The sequence below is a fragment of the Vulpes lagopus genome, chromosome 22, assembly GCF_018345385.1.
Source record: "Vulpes lagopus strain Blue_001 chromosome 22, ASM1834538v1, whole genome shotgun sequence".
In the NCBI taxonomy this organism is placed as follows: Eukaryota; Metazoa; Chordata; class Mammalia; order Carnivora; family Canidae; genus Vulpes; species Vulpes lagopus.
In genome coordinates, this window is record NC_054845.1 from 15332032 (window position 1) to 15349495 (window position 17464).

The 17464-nt window shown below is 39.1% G+C and overlaps 1 protein-coding gene across 1 annotated transcript; it reads left to right on the top strand.

Moving 5' to 3' along the window:
* The first annotated feature begins 7 nt into the window (after window positions 1-7).
* FASTKD2 (FAST kinase domains 2) lies at window positions 8-15718 on the top strand. Its single transcript, XM_041737687.1, has 13 exons — window positions 8-123; window positions 525-659; window positions 973-1776; window positions 4092-4195; window positions 4882-4990; window positions 5505-5628; window positions 5887-6026; window positions 7130-7302; window positions 11231-11394; window positions 12382-12591; window positions 13005-13083; window positions 14403-14517; window positions 15522-15718. The coding sequence occupies exons 3-13, from the start codon at window positions 1072-1074 to the stop codon at window positions 15639-15641; spliced, it is 2043 nt and encodes a 680-aa protein (XP_041593621.1). The 5' UTR covers window positions 8-123; window positions 525-659; window positions 973-1071; the 3' UTR covers window positions 15642-15718.
* The last annotated feature ends 1746 nt before the right edge of the window (window positions 15719-17464 follow it).

Here is a 17464-nt window from a genome sequence, read left to right on the forward strand (position 1 = left end):
CCTACCGCCGGGAACGTACGCTTTTTGACCTCGGAAGGATCCGTAAAATCTCGCGATACGCGCGGCTCGCGGGGGGAGCTGTCATGGCTGCGCCCGTATAGAACCACGGGGTTCTGACCTCAGGTGAGTGGGCTTCGAGCCCAGGCGGAGCAGTTGGTGGTGCTACGCGCTGTAGACTTCTTGACTTCTGGAGGAGGGTCGAACGAGTTGCTTGGGGCTTGACTTTAGCGGGTGGGTTAATGGTAGGTGGCCCAGCTGCGAAGACTGGCTCCTAACCCTTGAGGAGCTCAGGTGATACTGCCTGATTGTGTCCCCCTCCCCAGCGCAGGCCGCATGCGACTGTCCCTTTGGTGTGTCGCTTCCTCTCCTCAGCGTTCTACTTGTCTCAGTCCCTGTTCTTTACAGTCCGGGGTCGGCCGTTGCTAAGTCTTCGTGTTAAAAAAGCATCCGTCAGCCGTTCGAACTTTTTCATGGACGACATCACCAAAGCGGTGGTAACATAAAATCCCTCCCATTCTTCATAGGAAACCGTGTGGGAACATTTTTCATGAGAAATTTCACTTACTTATTTTTTAAACTCTCGACGGTCGACCGCAAACTTACCTGGCTTCTCAAAGACAGTTTACACATTGTGGGAGAAGTGGAGGAGGCCCGCATTGGTAAAGTAGTTTTACCGTTTTCATCTTTATTATTTTAAATATTTTGTTCATTTATTCCTGAGAGAGGGGGGGGGGGCGGGGAGAGGGGCAGGCTCCACTCAGGGATCCCGACGTGGAACTCGATCTCCGGTCTCCAGGATCACGCCTGGGCCAAAGGCAGGCGTTAAACCACTGAGCCACCAGGGCTGCCCCCGTTTTAATCTTTAATGTCGCCATAGGTTCCCACTTTTGTGTGCGTTAAATTGATTTCGTTTCTTAAAAATTAAAATCTTGCTTTGATTTTTTATGTCTTTTATAACTCTTTCCCCTACAGGAAAACAGCGGGCATGCCTTCTCTTTCACTCCTACAAGTGGCATTTGTGTTGGGTAGACTACTTTAAAGGGGTTTGAAAGTACTGGAGTGGATAGCACAATGACTAACAGAGCGGGTTCCTTTTTATGGAACCTCAGACCATTCAGTACGTTAGTTCCAACAAGCAGAACTAGGAGGCTGGGATTTTCCGGATCAAAAATTGTCCATTCAAACTGGAACCCAAGAAACCTTCTCTTCCGTGACTTCGACAATAGAGTGCAGTCATCTGTTAGATACCTCTTTCAGGACGCTTTGATTTTTAAGTCAGGAGATAATTTTCAGGGCATAGGCCCTGAAATAGTCCATACAGTCAACAGACTGCTTTGTCCCAGAAGACTGTCCTTTGATTCAAAACATTCTGTCTCTGATAACGGATTGAAGAAGATAAACTTTCATCATGAGGCCTCCAATGAAGATGTGCTCACCAAGGAAACAAAACCATCCCCTGTCAGCCTTAGAAAACTGTCTCAGGAGTGTAGTTCTCTGAGTGATGTGCTAGACATATTTTCAGAAAGACCTACTTTCCCCAGTAGTAACTATTTTTCAGCAATGTGGACAGTCGCCAAAAGGATGTCTGAGGACCAGAGGCGCGTTGAAAAACAGCTGATGTTTAACCACCCTGCGTTTCATCAGCTGTGTGAACATACGTTAAGGGAAGCCAAGATCATGCACTATGATCACGTACTGTTCAGTCTTCATGCCATAGTGAAGCTTGGAATTCCTCAGAATACTCTGCTGGTACAGACTTTGCTGAGGGTGGCCCAGGTAAAATCAGAAGGAGACTTAAAATGTTGTTTTACTCAGTTTGGCACGCCTTGAACGAGTGAGGGGAAATACAGATATATCTCCTCTGTGGAAGAGATGATCAGTGGAGTGGGTAGTTTATATTTATCTCTGCATATAGATGATTTAAGGACCTTAAGTTAACCAGGTCTTTCCTTTCCTTTGCTATGGAAATTGATGAAAGCTTACACCATTTTTCTTTGCCAGAGTTGACTAATAATAATATACTAACATGAGGAGAGATACAATATATGCGAGGAAAGGTTGGTTAGTCGAAGGTAGGAGGGGAGGGTAGTGGAGAGAACTAATATTTATTAAGTACCTGCACTTACTTACTTAGTCCTCTCCATAGCCCTGCAAGGTCGAAGTTTTTATTTATTTATTTATTTATGATAGTCATACAGAGAGAGAGAGATATGCAGAGACACAGGCAGAGGGAGAAGCAGGCTCCATACACCGAGAGCCTGACGTGGGATTCGATCCCGGGTCTCCAGGATCGCGCCCTGGGCCAAAGGCAGGCGCCAAACCGCTGCGCCACCCAGGGATCCCTGCAAGGTCGAAGTTTACCTCAGTTTGGCAGATGAAGAAACAGACTTAGTGATGTTAAACAACTTGGCTAAGGTCAAACAGTTAGTGGATTCATTTATTCATACAGTAAGTGTGTATTTGGGGTCAGTTATGTATCAGTTACAATATTTGTCACTAGAGACATATAGGAGACATGATTCTTATAATGTAGTGGGAAGGACAGGTATTTTGTAGGCATTTACAAAAATAACCAACATTCACTTAATAAGTCATACATTTACCCAGGCACTGCAGAGCCCAAGGGAATATAATTATGAACAAAATAATGGCCACCGAGTGCTTTCGGTGCATGAAAGAGAAATAGAGTCTTGTAAGAGTGTATTAACAGACTTCCAACTTAGGAGAAGGCCTTCATGATGAGAAGAGACGGGAGCAGGATGCAGGATTAGTGTTTGAGGCAGAGATATATGTATATAGTTTGAAAACAGAATTGGTCATATAATCCTCAGTGTAGCCTTTAAAACAGATACTGCTTTCATCTTACTAATTAGGAAATTGAGGCTTAAATAACCTGCCCAAGGTTACCTTTCTGTTAACGTCACTATTTGTAGTGATGTCAATGGGCTGGTGAATTAACAAATGCCCAGTTTATGGAAGAACAAGAATTTAAGCTCAGCAGGAGATAATATCTAAATTGAATCCAGGCAGTGAGTAGCAGTTTGTGAGTTGCAAGATCGATAGTGAAGGGAATAATATCTGAGGCAGAGGATTTGCCTGTTTATCCAGAAGAAAAGTTTGGCAAGTTTAGGGAGAGGAAAGTAGTTGAGTGGTGCTGAAGTATATAGACTGTTGCGGGTTGTGTTTGAGGGAGTAGGGAGGAAATTGTGTAATTATGGTTGGGGAGCAGGGGTTATGGGTGTAGTGTGGCAAGACATGAGGCTGGAAATGGGGGGGATTAAATCATAAAGAACCTTTTATACCTGCATAAGGAGTTTGGAATTTCCTATTGGCAATGGGGATCTATTGAGGTATTTTAAGCAAAGGATTGACATGTTCAAATTTATATTTTAGATCACTGTATGAGTGGAAAATGGAATGGAAGAAAGATGAAATTGGGTAGAGGAGCCACTTTTGGTTTCAAACAAGGGAGTCAGGGTCCTGTTTGATCTCACTAAAGTACCAGATATGAATAAGAAATGATAGCTCATTGAAGTAATTATTTACTTTTTAAGTGTGGACATCTCAGACTTCCAAACTCAGTGATCAGAATTAAATAATTTTTAGATTTCTTGAGAGTGATCTCACATATAGTTCTATCCTATTATAGAATTCAAGAATTACATTTAATAACAATAGCATATGAGATTTTTAAACTTTTTATGTTATTGTGATCTCTAAATGTCACAATTCATTAAGAATGAATTTTTATTTGTATGTGTGTTTAAACCACATAATATATCCATGTTTATTTGGTAGATTTTGTTCCCTATGTAGTTAAAAGTGATAGTAATGGGGAAAAAAAGGGATGGTAATGGTAAATTGTAAAAAAAAAAAAAGTGTTGATAACGTAAAAGTATATATTGGTTATTTGGAAAATTCACTACATATGACATTTTATTTCTCAAATATGTTGTTTATTGTGGGCTGACTGAATTACTGGTTTGATATTTAGTCATTTAATTGAGAGCTTCAGTTCAGTGTTTTGCTTAGGTGAGGTAGTCTACCACGGGCTTGTCATCTGCAGTGTTTTTGTAATTATATTTCAATAGGAACGTATCAATGAATGTGATGAGAAATGTCTTTCAGTTTTGTCAGCCGTTTTAGAGGCAATGAAGCCATGTAAGAATGTGGACGTTCTTCGAGCAGGCTTGCGGTGAGTACTGTCTCTGCTTTCTTCATGTGGTATTCTCTATTCCTTTTATATCTCAAATCAAAAACCAATATGAAAGCCGGCCTGCCTTAATTGGATGGGGAGAGACTGTTGGTTGTTATAGTCTTTGATGCCTTATTAAACTTAAAACCTTGCTTCTAGATCAAGTAAAGTTAGAAATAATGCTTCTTTTATACTCTACCATAAAAAAAAAAGTGTGGGTAACATTGAATTCAAAATTGATCTTATAACATAGAACCGATGGGGGCTGGGAGAGAATTGGCATGTATTCAGCTCGTAGTAGTTATTTGGGCATCTGAGGAGGTTACATGCTGCTGACCGGGCCCAAAAAGGAGCTTGAATTTTGTAATTTATAAAATTGATGCAACCGATCTAATGTCATAAGTCACTGAGAGTAATATTTAATTTCCTTGTTCATTGACTGTACATTGGGATATTTTATTATAATGTCTTGATGTGTTTTGTTTATTCATGATGGCAAAATAATGTGAGAGGAAATAGTGCTAGACTGGTCCTAGATCTTTAACTACTTATGCTCCCTTGGGCAGGTAGGTTATTTCTGTCGGCTTCATCTGCCTTGCCTCGAAGTAGGAGCTGGACCAAATAACTTCTAAGATAATTTTTCTGGTTTTTGGATCCTGGGATTGTGGTATTGTATCTAATTACAGATTACTTGTTGATCAGCAAGTCTGGAAAATAGAACGTGTCTTTACATTACAAGCTGTGATAAAATGTGTTGGAAAAGATGCACCAATTGGTCTTAAAAGGAAACTGGAGGTAAACAGATTTTGAATTTTCTCTAGTGGGTAAGATTTGAAAAAAAAAATTCTTATGACCTGCTATCAGTTCCTAAAGTCAGGTTTTAGAAAGATGTTGTGTTTTGGGGTTCAGTTTTGCTAAAGAGAAGTAAGAGAAGTAGACTTATATCTATTTGTATATATAAACATATATATATATATATATAAGCATATATATATGTTTTTTTTTTAAGATTGGTTTATTTGTTTGAGAGAGCTCATGCATGTGCAAGTGAGAGGAGGGGCAGAGGGAGAGGATCTTGAAGCAGACTCCCCACTGGGCATGGAGCCCCACATGGGGCTTGGGATCATGACGTGATCCCACACCAAGAGCTGGACACTTAACCCACTGAGACACTCAGGCGCTCCTATTTATATTAATGTGTATATTCAACTTGTGTATCTATTTGAGTCATTTTGCTCAAACTTTATCCCTTTTACTTAAAAGTAAAAGTTTAATTTACTTTTATAAATTAAACTTTGTTTTTCTTTAGATGAAAGCCTTGAGAGAATTAGACAGATTTTCCGATTTGAATAGCCAGAACATGTTTGAGGCATTAGCTGCCATGAATCACCGCTCTGTTATACTTCTAAATGAATGCAGTAAGACGGTCATAGGTAAGGGGAATTTTAAGCATCCCACCTACTGTTCTGGACTATATTTGTTTTGTTTGTTAAAAGCTTTGCTGTTATACAAACAAAAACTAATGATATGATTAGATCTAAATGTTATTTTTGCCTGTATTTTTTGTTTTTGTCTTTTACAAAATATAGTGCAATATTTCTCTCAAGAAACAAATATATTGAGTGTAGATACCTTGGATTTTACATTCAAAGCCATCTGGTAATTTTTGTTTATTTAATTCATTCTTAAAGGTAATATCCACGGATGTCCTGTTAAAGTATTGATCACCATATTGCAGTCTTGCAGAGACCTCCAGTACCGTAATTTAAATCTTTTTAAGGCAATAGCAGATTATGTGGCTACAACTATTGATATCTGGAAGTTAAAACAAGTAAGTTTGTTAACAGGTTAGAATAAGCCCCAGAAGCTTTCAAGAAGCATATCAATTCATTTAACATTCTGGGTATTTCTCTATCAGCTTTAGAGCAGTTAAAGAGACCAAAATATTCCAATGTTGAATTGACTTTTGAAAAATTAGCTTCTTATCACATCATTCTGAAGGAAAAATAAAGTTGTCTAAAGTTTGTACTGTTTTGCGAAATATTTTTTGGTACTTTGGATAGTTAAGATTATTTCTGTCTTTCTACTTTTTCTTTTTTAGACTTAGAATAATAAAAATGCATGATGACAGGCTTATGCTTTTTGAAGAATAATATGTCATTGCTTAATGATCATGTCTATCTTCTATTTGTGGAAGGTTGTCTTGTTTCTTCCGGAGTAAGAATCTTTAAGTTTGGGGGCTGTAATCATAATGAATCATAATCATCTAGTGAAGCCTGTGGTTAAAAACTACTTTTTGTAATGAGGCAGTAGTAATTGTGTTCGATCACTAGGTTCCCTTTACTTTGGAGGGTAAGGGGCTTATTGAGTTTGTTGTGGAAATCGGCTTTGGAAAGAGAAATACTAACAGTGAGAAGTTCCAAGAAGGAAATGAGAAGTGAACTGGAAATTTTAATTTAATCGTAGTATATTTCACCTCTGTTCTCATTTGTACAACTACATATTGAATAGAGAAAATTTTGAGTTCCCTCTTAACATGTTGCAAATGTAGGAAGTGTCTAGGTTTGGAAGAGGGAATAGTTCAAAACTGAGTTGGTCATTTTGAAAAACCTCAGAAAGGGTATATTTAAAGTAATTTTCAGATCTGTTGTATGAAAAGCATTATAGGAAAGAATTTATTTTTTAAATGAAATGGAAATATGGAAACCATTGTATGCTCTGTTTCTCAGTTCATAAAAAGAGATTGCTTATTAACTTAATGACTGATTCAAGATTTACTGGAACAGATTTTGTGAGGAAAAGAGAATGATTTCTTTTTAGGGAATATTCATCTGGACAATTCTACTGTTGTTTCAATTTTTTGAGATCTAAGAAAATTACTGGTAGCATTCCATAATTTAAAAAAGTTTTCCATCACCTCATTCTTTTTTAAAGGTTCTCTTTCTCCTCATTTTATTTGAAAACCTTGGTTATCGACATACTGATTTGATGGACTTGTTCATGAAGAAAGTGATAGATGATCCTGGCTCTCTAAACATGAAGAGCATTCTTACTATTCTTCATGTGTATTCTTCTCTCAATCACTTCTACAAAAGCCAGACCCCAAAGTATGTACCTCCTCTTTTTTAATTTTTTTAATTGCCATATAACATACTTCAAAAAAAGGTTACATACCATCATAAGCTTAGTGCATTATTACAAGTGAACGCACCCATGGCCATCATCAATATCGAGAAATAAGATGTAATATTCTTAATTTGTGAAGTTATTATTGGTGATTTTTTTTTGTCTTGCTTGTTTCTTTGCTCTATATGATGTATTTGTTAATTCAGCATAGGAATCTTCATCTCAAACTCTCCTAGCTTATTCCTTCAGCTCCTGAGTTCATAGTTCAGTTTTGACCATGACAATTCATTTGGTCCCAAGCTACTGCTTTCTATCATTTTCATTTTTAACCACACCTATGCATTTCTGCTATTAAATACAACAGTTCCTCAGACATACTAAGCTCTTCATACCTCTGCTTCCCACGCAGAACATCATTTCTCCCTCTGTAAATCAGTTTGGGTTCACTAAAAAACAAAATGTATATAATATGTCATTTTTTTTTAGAGGAGTGATTAAAAGCACAGACTTTGGAGACACATTGCTTGGGTTTGAATCCCAGCTCTGCCATTCATTGGCTACTTAACTTTTGGCAAGTTACTAATTTGGGCTTCAGTTTCTTCATCTGTTAAATTGGGATAAGAAATAAGAGTTATTTCAAAAAAAAAAAAAGAAAGAGTTGTTTCTAATCACAGTGAGTTGTTATGAGGAGTAAATGGGTTGATATGTGTAAAAGAATTCCAAAAAAAAAAAGAATTCCAGTGTAGGCCACAGGGTGCCAGGCACAACGTAGGCCAGTTCCAAGGGTCTAGGTGGCAAGAGTCGCAGGCCATCCATTTGCCATTAGGTAAGTGACTTGACCCAGCAGCTTTCTGTCCATGTCGTTTTCTGTCAAGATTCAGATTTCCAAAAGAAGAAATCCAAATGGCTGAGTTTGGGTCACCTGCCCATCCCTCTGGAACACATAACCCCAGAAATGGTGCTGGGCCAACTGGAAGGCAGCTGCCCACTGGACCCTCTGTTGTACTGAAAAACTCAGTTCGTGCTACATTTCCTGTGCCTTCCCTGCTTATCGCCGTCAGAGCTTCTGTGCTTGTCACATCTTATATGAAGCTCTAGTGGGGCCCTGACACAGAGCTGTGATTATTCGTCAGGAAGCCTGGCTCTGCTTCTCAGTTGGAAAGCTCTCTAGAGTCAGACCTAGGTTCTTGTGATTCTGAACTTAGCCTAAGACCTGGCATAGAATAAAGAGTGAAAAGTATTCCCCAAAGTCTGTCTTCCTCTACTCCCTTGGATTGGTTTTCTTAAGAGGCTGCCTCCTATGTATCTCCGGCACCTCGTGGACACTGTCAAGCTGAGTGGTAACTAAAACTCCAGAAACAGCTGCACAGGTTCCATGGTATTAGGAGATCAAACGCTGGGTGGTTAGGGAGTTCTCCAGCTCACTGTGGGCATCCCAAGAGACTACCTGTTCCACCTTGTTACACCATGTTCCCTGTTTGTCTAGTCTCCTTAAGGAGGTACATCTTGGACTTCCAGAGGAAGGCAATCAATGGAGGTACCAAATGAATGCTCTAGGGAAGAGAAAGGATGATGGTGTCTTTGGCTGCAGTGGCAGAGATTTGAGAAGTGGGCTAACTCAGAGCATTTGGGAAGTTGACTAGAAGAGAGTGGTAGAAAATTTGGCTTAGCACATTGTATATCCACATGTGGTACATTCATCATTTTATTAATGTGATGGCCTCTGGAAGAGAGAGTGTGTTAAATCCAGAGTGCATTCTGGGTTTGAAACCCAAGAAAGAAAACATTTAACATTTAAGCTGTCATTTTAGGCCTTTGGTTTCTTCTTGATCTGTACTTATCACCATATAGATAATTGTAGATTTGCATTTCTGGTCCTCAGTGTGCTCCTCAACTCCTGAATTTCTGTGGCTTGCGTGGAGTCACCATACGTCTTCCTTTTCCTCTCTTATTGCTGCTTCTCCTCCCTCCCCTCCTCCATCAGTTATTTACCATTTACTGAAAACTATGTGAAATGAGTTTTTAAACCACCTTATTAAGTTATGATAAACATGTAAAAAGCTGTATATGTTTAATGTACTCAACTTGGTGTGCATCATTATTCTTGATTAATCCTTTTCTACTAACATTCTCCTCTTTGAGTCTTCCTTATGTAAGTTTGTTTATTTAGTCAGAAAACCTATGTGCCAAGCACTTGAGTACTTAGGACAAAGACAAATAAGATCTAATCTTTTTATTTTTTTAAAGATTTTATTTTTAAATAATCTCTACACCCAACATAGGACTTGAACTCAGAACCCCGAGATCAAGTCACACACCCCACCAGCTGAGCCAGCCAGGCACCCCACCACACTATCCTTTTTACCAGGATTCTTTGTAATGGATAAGGTAGACATGAATTTTGGCAAAGACTGCATGAAAATTGGAGTGATAGATTTTATACAGCATGTATGGCAATAGAGGATGTGCCAGGATGTGCAAGCCTGGTGATGAGGAGTTTCAGGATGAACACCAAGCAGTGCTGCCTGGAGGAGGTGGTACCTAAGCAGATCTTAAAAGGTGGAGAAATAGGAGGTAATCTTAGGAAGCTAAGCAGGAAAGAAGATTGTGAGCAGAAGGGACACTATATTTAAGTCAGGGAGGAAAGAAACAGCAGAACATGTGCAGGTAAGGACACACAATTCGGTGTGCTAAAGCATGACATTCAGGAGTGGGATGAGATCGGAGAGGTGATTACCACCCACTCAGGTTCCAGATGTGGTCATCTGCAGCCCATCCTTTCTTGCCTCACTGCTGTCCCTTGGACCTGTTCCCTTCTCCCCACCCCATATTAACCCCTGCAGTCCTGCTTAGCCTGCCACAGCCTCCCACTCCCTCCCTCCCCCATCTGCTGCTGCCCCTGGGACCTCCCAGCTGATCCAAGGCCCTTTTCTGTACAGCCGCATTGTGCATAAGGGCTTGCTCCAGGGCATACTTGCCTTCACTGTAAGAATCACTGCTTTGTGCCTTAGCCTCGCCAGCTGCTGACAACAGCACAGATAGTGTCCGTTTGCAAGCCTCCCATTTCTTTGCTCAGTTTCAAATAATCTTCCCTTTTCCCATCTTTTCCACTCAGTGAAATTCTCCTTGTCCCCAAAGCTGCTCTATCTACCTCCTTTCCTGTGTGCTTTCACAGTACTTTGTGTATCATCATTTTTTTTCTTACATAATGATCAATAGCTTATGTCCTAAGACTGACTGACCTGGGTTCAGAACCTGTCTGTGCCATTTATTACCAGTGTCACCCTGGTAAAATGACCCCGCCTAATTTGATCTTTCGTCTCTTCATGCTTAACTGCTTTGCCATAATGTATAACATTAGTTCTTGGTGGTAGGATTAAGTTTGTGGTTCTTTTAACTCAGTGTTGATAGCTAGATAATTTTTATTGGTTATAAAACTGTGGTAGTGTTCCAGACCTTATAGACATACTCATGGTAAAAATCAAGAGAATGGTTAAAAGGCTCTAGAGCCTGACAGCTTGGATTCCAGCACTGTCTCTGTTATTTCATGGTAGTTTGTTCTTGGAGAAGTTCCTCAACTTCTCTGAACCTGTTTATTCATCTTTATTATGAGATTAATAATAACTACCCCATCAAGTTTTAGTAGTAACTAAATGAGTTAAAGCCTATGAAATATTTACTCTGTGCGAGACATGTAGTGGTAGCTAAGTAACATTTATTGAGCATATATATTTATTCTGAGGTAGCCACCTGACCTGACAGACATGCGAGTACTCACTGCCAGCCTGATTTTCTTACTTCCTTTCTTTGGGCTCCTTAAAGCCATTGGTTCTCTGGCACTTTATCTCCCTACCATGGCCTTGTCTTCTGTTTATATTTGAAAGCTGACTTTTCTTTGTTTCCCTGAAGGTTCCAAGAAGTTATGACTAGCTCTCTGACTGGTTATCTTCACCACATCTCTTCTGAAAATCTACTGAACGCTGTGTGTTCGTTTTGCTTGATGAACCATTTTCCCATGGCCCTTATTAACCCACTTCTCCAAAAGGACGTCATCAATGAGCTGCTGGTATCAGGTACAGTGTCAGTGTACAGTGGTGCCCAAAATAAGGCAGTCCTGCTAGTTAGCTACCTTGTGATTCGGAATGGGGTCATAGTTGAAGTAGAGTTAGTTAAAATGTGCAGAGCAGATGCTACTCAGGAAAGCATGCAAAATGGTGAAGTCAGAGGTCAGTGCCTCAAACAGGAAACCTACACAGCCTCCTTTAATGACAGACCTTAGGTGTAGAAGGCAAGGATCAGAAACACATCTCCATTGTTCCTTTTATTTACACTGTCTGCACCTGTGCAAAGGCTACATGTTCACAATGTTCTGTATGCCTTGATCAGAGGTGTTTGTACTTCCTAATCCTTATATGTCACGTTTGGAGCCCAGTTCAATCAGCTTTTGCAGCCCTAATCACTTTGTGACTCTTGGCCTATGGGGAGGACACAAGCTCTTAGATCAAGCAGTCAAATAGTTCCCAAAGTAGTGAACTTATTTACTCCTGGGATGAAGTTAATTGTTGATTTTTGGTCTTTAGTATTGAAGAAAAGCAATATTCAGCTAAATATACAAAATTCAGTAATGTGTCTGAGAATAGAGAAGTTTAAATTCCTTTAAAAACAATGTTAGGAAATTCCAAAATAAATTGTGAAGAAGAAACAGTAGCACGTCCTGATTTTTTAAGCAGTCACAGTGGGGGAATCAGTCTTAATCCCAGAAAACATGGATTCGAGTCCCAACTTTGTCTTTGTTTAATCATGAGGCATTTGAACTTTCCTGGGCATTGCTCATCATTCAGTGAAGAGTTTAGACTATAAATCTCCTCAAAAGATCTTTTAAACTGTAAAACATTTTCAAATACCGGGCACCAATTTAGATACTGTGGGAACTAGGGGGACACGGAGAGATTTCTCCTGATAAACAGATCATCAGGAATTTAGGTGCATTAATACAGTGTTTTAAGTGTGGCATTAATGTTTCTTCTTAACTCTGTGTATTTTCTTTCTCCTTTTTTTAGATGACACTGAGAGGAATGCTCACAAGCTTCGTATTTTGGATGCTTGCCTAAAACTTGATATTTCTTGTCACATGGACGTAGACTTAGAACTGTTACCGCCACCGTCCACACCATTATATCCACATGAGAAGGTGACAGATGCGCTAAGAAGCCTTCTGGGAGAAGGATACTTTTCAAAAAATACACAGTTGCCACATAATTATTGTATCGGTATGGGACTTTATGTGACTTTCCTCTATGGTATTTTATTTATTTTCATTTATTTCAGACAAATATGAGTCCGTGGTAGGTTAGTGGAGCGTTGGCTCTGAAGCTGGACTGCCAGGTTTGGATTCTTGCTCTGTACGTACTAGTGCTGTGTTTGCAAGGCTCTTGCCTCCATCCCCTTGACCCTAAAATAGCAGTAAACATAGTGTCCACCTCCTAGGGTTTCTGTGATGAATAAGTGAGATGATGCATATAAATGATATAAATGATGCATATAAAATCCAGATTGGAGTCTGGCACATGGTAAGCTCATCATATGTTTTGTCTGATGCCATTATCATTATTGGTAGTGATAGTTACATTTTGAAACAAAATCACTTTGAGGAATGTTTGAAAAATTAATTTTTTTCTTTCAGATTTTGAAGTCAGAATGGATATTAACAGAAGTCAAGTGCTTCCATTTTCCAGCGTGGTAACTTCTGCAGATATTCGAAGGTTACTGACATATATTCATTTGCTGAGTTTCTGAATTTAATTCTCATAGACTTCGTGTTAGATAGCACTAACAGTACTAAGACCTTCTATTTGTGTAGAGCTTGTGATGTACCTACCAAGGGACTTTGCAACCATTAATCTACTGCTTAGGTGTAAACACAAGCATTCATTAGACAGTGGACTGGAGTTGAGCCATGTAATGAAATAGGCAATTTTTACAAATTAGGTTTTAAAGCCGAGTAGTACAATAAAGCAACGTTAACATAATTGAAACTCTCAGTGCAGATGCTTCGGGTCACGTTGCACATACCCTGTGTTTAGTCAGTCTTTGTGGAAAGGCCCTGCTAGGCCCTTCAGGGCACACAAAGATGAGGAAGACATGGATCGTGACCCCAAGGAACTTCTATCCCCATTGCTTCCTAGGACATGCACATTAATACAGTAGTGTGAGGTAGAGAAAGGAAATCTGTAGGGATTCACACTTTATCTGCTCATCATTGTCCATTCTCTTCCAACTCTGTACCCTTTACCCCTTTCTGAGTCCATCCAGCTTGTTCCTTGACTATCTTCTTCACTGTGATTTCCCTATACACGTTAGCCATCTTCCCTGAGAGAAAGGCTTTTTCTCTGACCTCTGTGAAAGAGAATCTTTCTTTTTTGGGTACCCTACTGTTTGAGCCTAATAATACAGTAGCTCTCAGCCTAAAGTACTGAGAAGAAGTAAGGAATAGGAGCATTCCTTTAAAAAATAAAATTTCTTTTATGTTATCTCAGATAACAGCCAAAGTATATGGGAAGACAGGAAGGATACAAATGCCTTTTTTTTTTCTCCAACCGGCTTAATCTTTCCAAAAGGTCAAGAACAATGAAAAAAACGAATTACACCTTCCAAGTTGTGGTACACATACAGATGTTATCTTTTTAACAGTCCGGCCTTTCTCTTAGTGGTTTTTTTTTTTTTTTTCTTTGTATTTGTTCTCTTTATTCTGGTTGTTAAATGCTTCTCTCTCCAGGAGACAATATGTACAAGGAGAGCATTTGCCATTTGGTTTATCTACATCAGTACTTCTAGTAGCATAAATAATTATATTTATATCAGAGACTAACACTGCATAGAAAGCCTTGAAATGCTTACAGTGCTGTACTGGAGTATTTGCAGAGGTAAGTAATGAGGTAGAAGATGGTGACAACTGTGGTCAGCAGAGAACTTGAATTTGAAATCTCCAAAGAACAGGAAATGCAGCATGAGTGTAGATGTAATCTCACTCCTTTTGTGCACTTTCGGTAATGGGTCTCCTTTTGTGCACTTTCATTTTCAGGGTAGCTATACTGTGTGTTCCTAGATCTGCTTACTGTTTGGATTTAGGCCACCCCAAAGGATTCCTTGCCATGAAAATGCGACATTTGAAAATAATGGGTTTTCATGTAATCTTGGTAAGAAAAAAATGCAAACAAAATACTTTTCAGTTACTGATGTCCATTCTGCTGGGGATATTGTGGTTGAGCTTGGTCACTAGGACCCTAGAGGAATTGTCAGCAGTACTGGAATAAGTACTTTAGTTATTTCTTATTTAGAAAAGAACGTTTCTGTGCATGATGTGGTTTCTACTCAACTGGTAACTATTCACTAGGAGTTTTATAAACACTATGTTTGATCAACTTTATTCTTTTTTTGTTAAGAGGAAAAATATAAAAAATACATTTTCTTATTTAAGACCTATGACCTCATATTCAATTTCCAGAGTTTCTTGAACAAAGGAAGAAAAGATGTGAATTTAAGCGTTGTTTTCATGGACTGATGTGAGGCTCGTAGGATGTTTGTCTCCAGGAAAAGCTGGATGGGCGTGAGAGGAGACAGCTTCCTCTTCCCTCCCACAGCTCATTTTGATTCTGAGCTCCACAGTTTTGCTTGGCCAGCCTCTTCACATGTCTCCGTATGGAGCAAGAACCTTATGAATGAACTTATATATATTAATGTTGGAAACTATCTAAATGCCACTCAGTTGGTCCTGCACATAATGTGAAGCATAAACATTCTTATCTTCATTTGGTGCTTTTGTATCCAAGCATGGATTATGTACAAATTACTGAGGTTAAGATGGCATGTTTTTCTTAACGGCTACTACTTAAGACTTTTTTTCCCATAATGGGTATCATATAAATTCTCAGGAAGATTATCCCAAGAAATGAGTTTTTGTGCCCTTTAGAAAACCTTTAAAGTTTTTAGAATTTTCACTGGTAGAGCTTTCTTCAACCCTAGCATATAGTCTTCCTAAGCCTTTAAAATATGAGTAATTACAAGATAACACTTGCTTGTGTAAAAAAAAAAAAAAAACATTTGCCTCGATGTTACTTTGATATGTGTGGATCTCAAAACTAGTTTTTATTTTACATGTCGTCTTCTTGCAAACTGATAATTTTCCCCTTTCTTTGGCAAGGTCCCTAATTGGGAGGTGGAAAGGCTGGAGATGAAGGATGTAGTCACATTTTTGAAGACCAAACTCTACTCAACCGAAGCCTTTATTACTGCTGGTGTAAATCTACAAAGCACGTGTTAAAGTCAAAGCAGCCTTTTCGTATTAGCAGACATAAGTTTGTAAAATAAGTTTAATAAAGACTACAATTCAGTTGTCAATGAACTTTACCTGACTGCTCACCATGGCGGAAAGTGTCACTTTAGTTCACTGTTAAAATAAATTTTAAGAGTGGAAGAAATATTGTTATTGGCATTTTAGAAAGTGACTCCAAAAGGGTCACTTTTCCAACCATACCTGTTCCCTCTAGGGCCCAGATACTTGACAGATTCATGGGCTGTATGTTTTACTTTTGCTTGTTAGCCTTGATCCATTGAACACTGGCTTCTTAGTTGTGTGGGCTGCAGCTAAGTTGGCTTGGGTGGTCCTTGTCTTCAGAACCTGCACATCTGCTCTCTTGCTTTAAGCCGTTCTAGGACTCAAGCATTGGCCACATGGCACTTGGACTGGGTGCTCAAATGGCAGAATGTGTAAGAAATAATGAGGTAGCATGTGCAAAGTGGCTGTGGGTCAGATGCCTGCATTTGTAACAGGCATTCTAGGTAGAAGTGGTTTGTGGGCCACACTGAGAGATACATGGAGGAGACCGTGCAGAGAAGGCAAGGAGTCCAAATTTACTAAACCTGATAGGCTGTGGGCTGCTTACACATGACTTTTGCCATTGCTAAGTTCATTCCTTTCCCATTCTTCCCCTCTCCCCCTACCACCATTTCTTGAAGTTTTTTAGATTAAATATATAGCTGAACTATGTTGTGAGCCAGACCTGAGGAATATTTTTCAATTACATTTGCTCATTCTTTTGTTGAAATATTTGTTCAAACTTGTGGTATACCTATCCACCTAGTTTGACTCACTGTGGATACTATGAGTTTCACCTGTGAACCCTGAGTGCCCTGGAAATTGGTATGATTTTACCTCCATGCAAGGGACTGCATGTTTTTGTCTCCTCTGAATTCATTTGTTGAAACCTATCCCGCACTGTGATGATATTTGAGGTAGAGCATAGGGAGGTGATTGGTCCATGAAGGTGGAGCCCTTGTGAACTGTATTAGTACTCTTTTATAAAAGACTCCAGAGAGCCCCTTGCTGCTTCTGCCATGTAAGGACACAATGAGAAGACCACCTATGAGCCAGGAAGAGGCCCCCACCAGACACTGACAGAGCCTTGAATTTGGACTTCCCAGCCTCTAGAACTGAGAAATAAATTGTTACTTTTTGGGCACTCCAGGAGAATATATACATATTTATTCAATTGACTCAACAAAAAACAAACCGGAAAAACCACCCCAAACCACACAACCCAGTGTGATTTCATGGACCCATTTCTCATGCAGTCATGAGTATGAATAAATGGGAATTTATAAATCCAAATTCTAACTACTCTTGAGCAAGTCACAGAATATTTTATATCAGTACCACTATTTCCAATGTATAAAGGATGCAACTAACCTATTTTACATATCAACCAACCATAAGAATGAATGTGAAAAGTTGAAGTTGATGTGTTTATATACATGGCTTGCTTCTGATGTAATCTGTGGTTGTAAGTCAGCCACGTTGTGAAAGAAATTAGGTGGTTGGAAAAGACTTCAGTTTTACTTCTAATTCTGTATTTTGGATTTGAGTTTTGTGTGTGTTTGGAGCAGCGTTAAGAGTATTTTTTTTATTCCTGAACTTCTTTAAAATGTCTTCTTACAATTACGTCAAGTATACACACAGGTAAACATCAAGCTGAGGGAAAAAATTGGTGATATATTTTTGATAAATATCTAAAGAGCTCCTTTAAGTTGAAAGAAACACTAACATAACAAAAGAGCTGGTCAACACAAAAAAAATTTCAGTCTACT

Coding starts and splice junctions, on each gene's coding strand:
- FASTKD2 (XM_041737687.1), top strand. CDS start 1,072: ATGACTAACAGAGCGGGTTCCTTTTTATGGAACCTCAGACCATTCAGT. Junction 1,777..4,091: donor CTTTGCTGAGGGTGGCCCAG/GTAAAATCAGAA, acceptor ATATTTCAATAG/GAACGTATCAATGAATGTGA. Junction 7,303..11,230: donor TACAAAAGCCAGACCCCAAA/GTATGTACCTCC, acceptor GTTTCCCTGAAG/GTTCCAAGAAGTTATGACTA.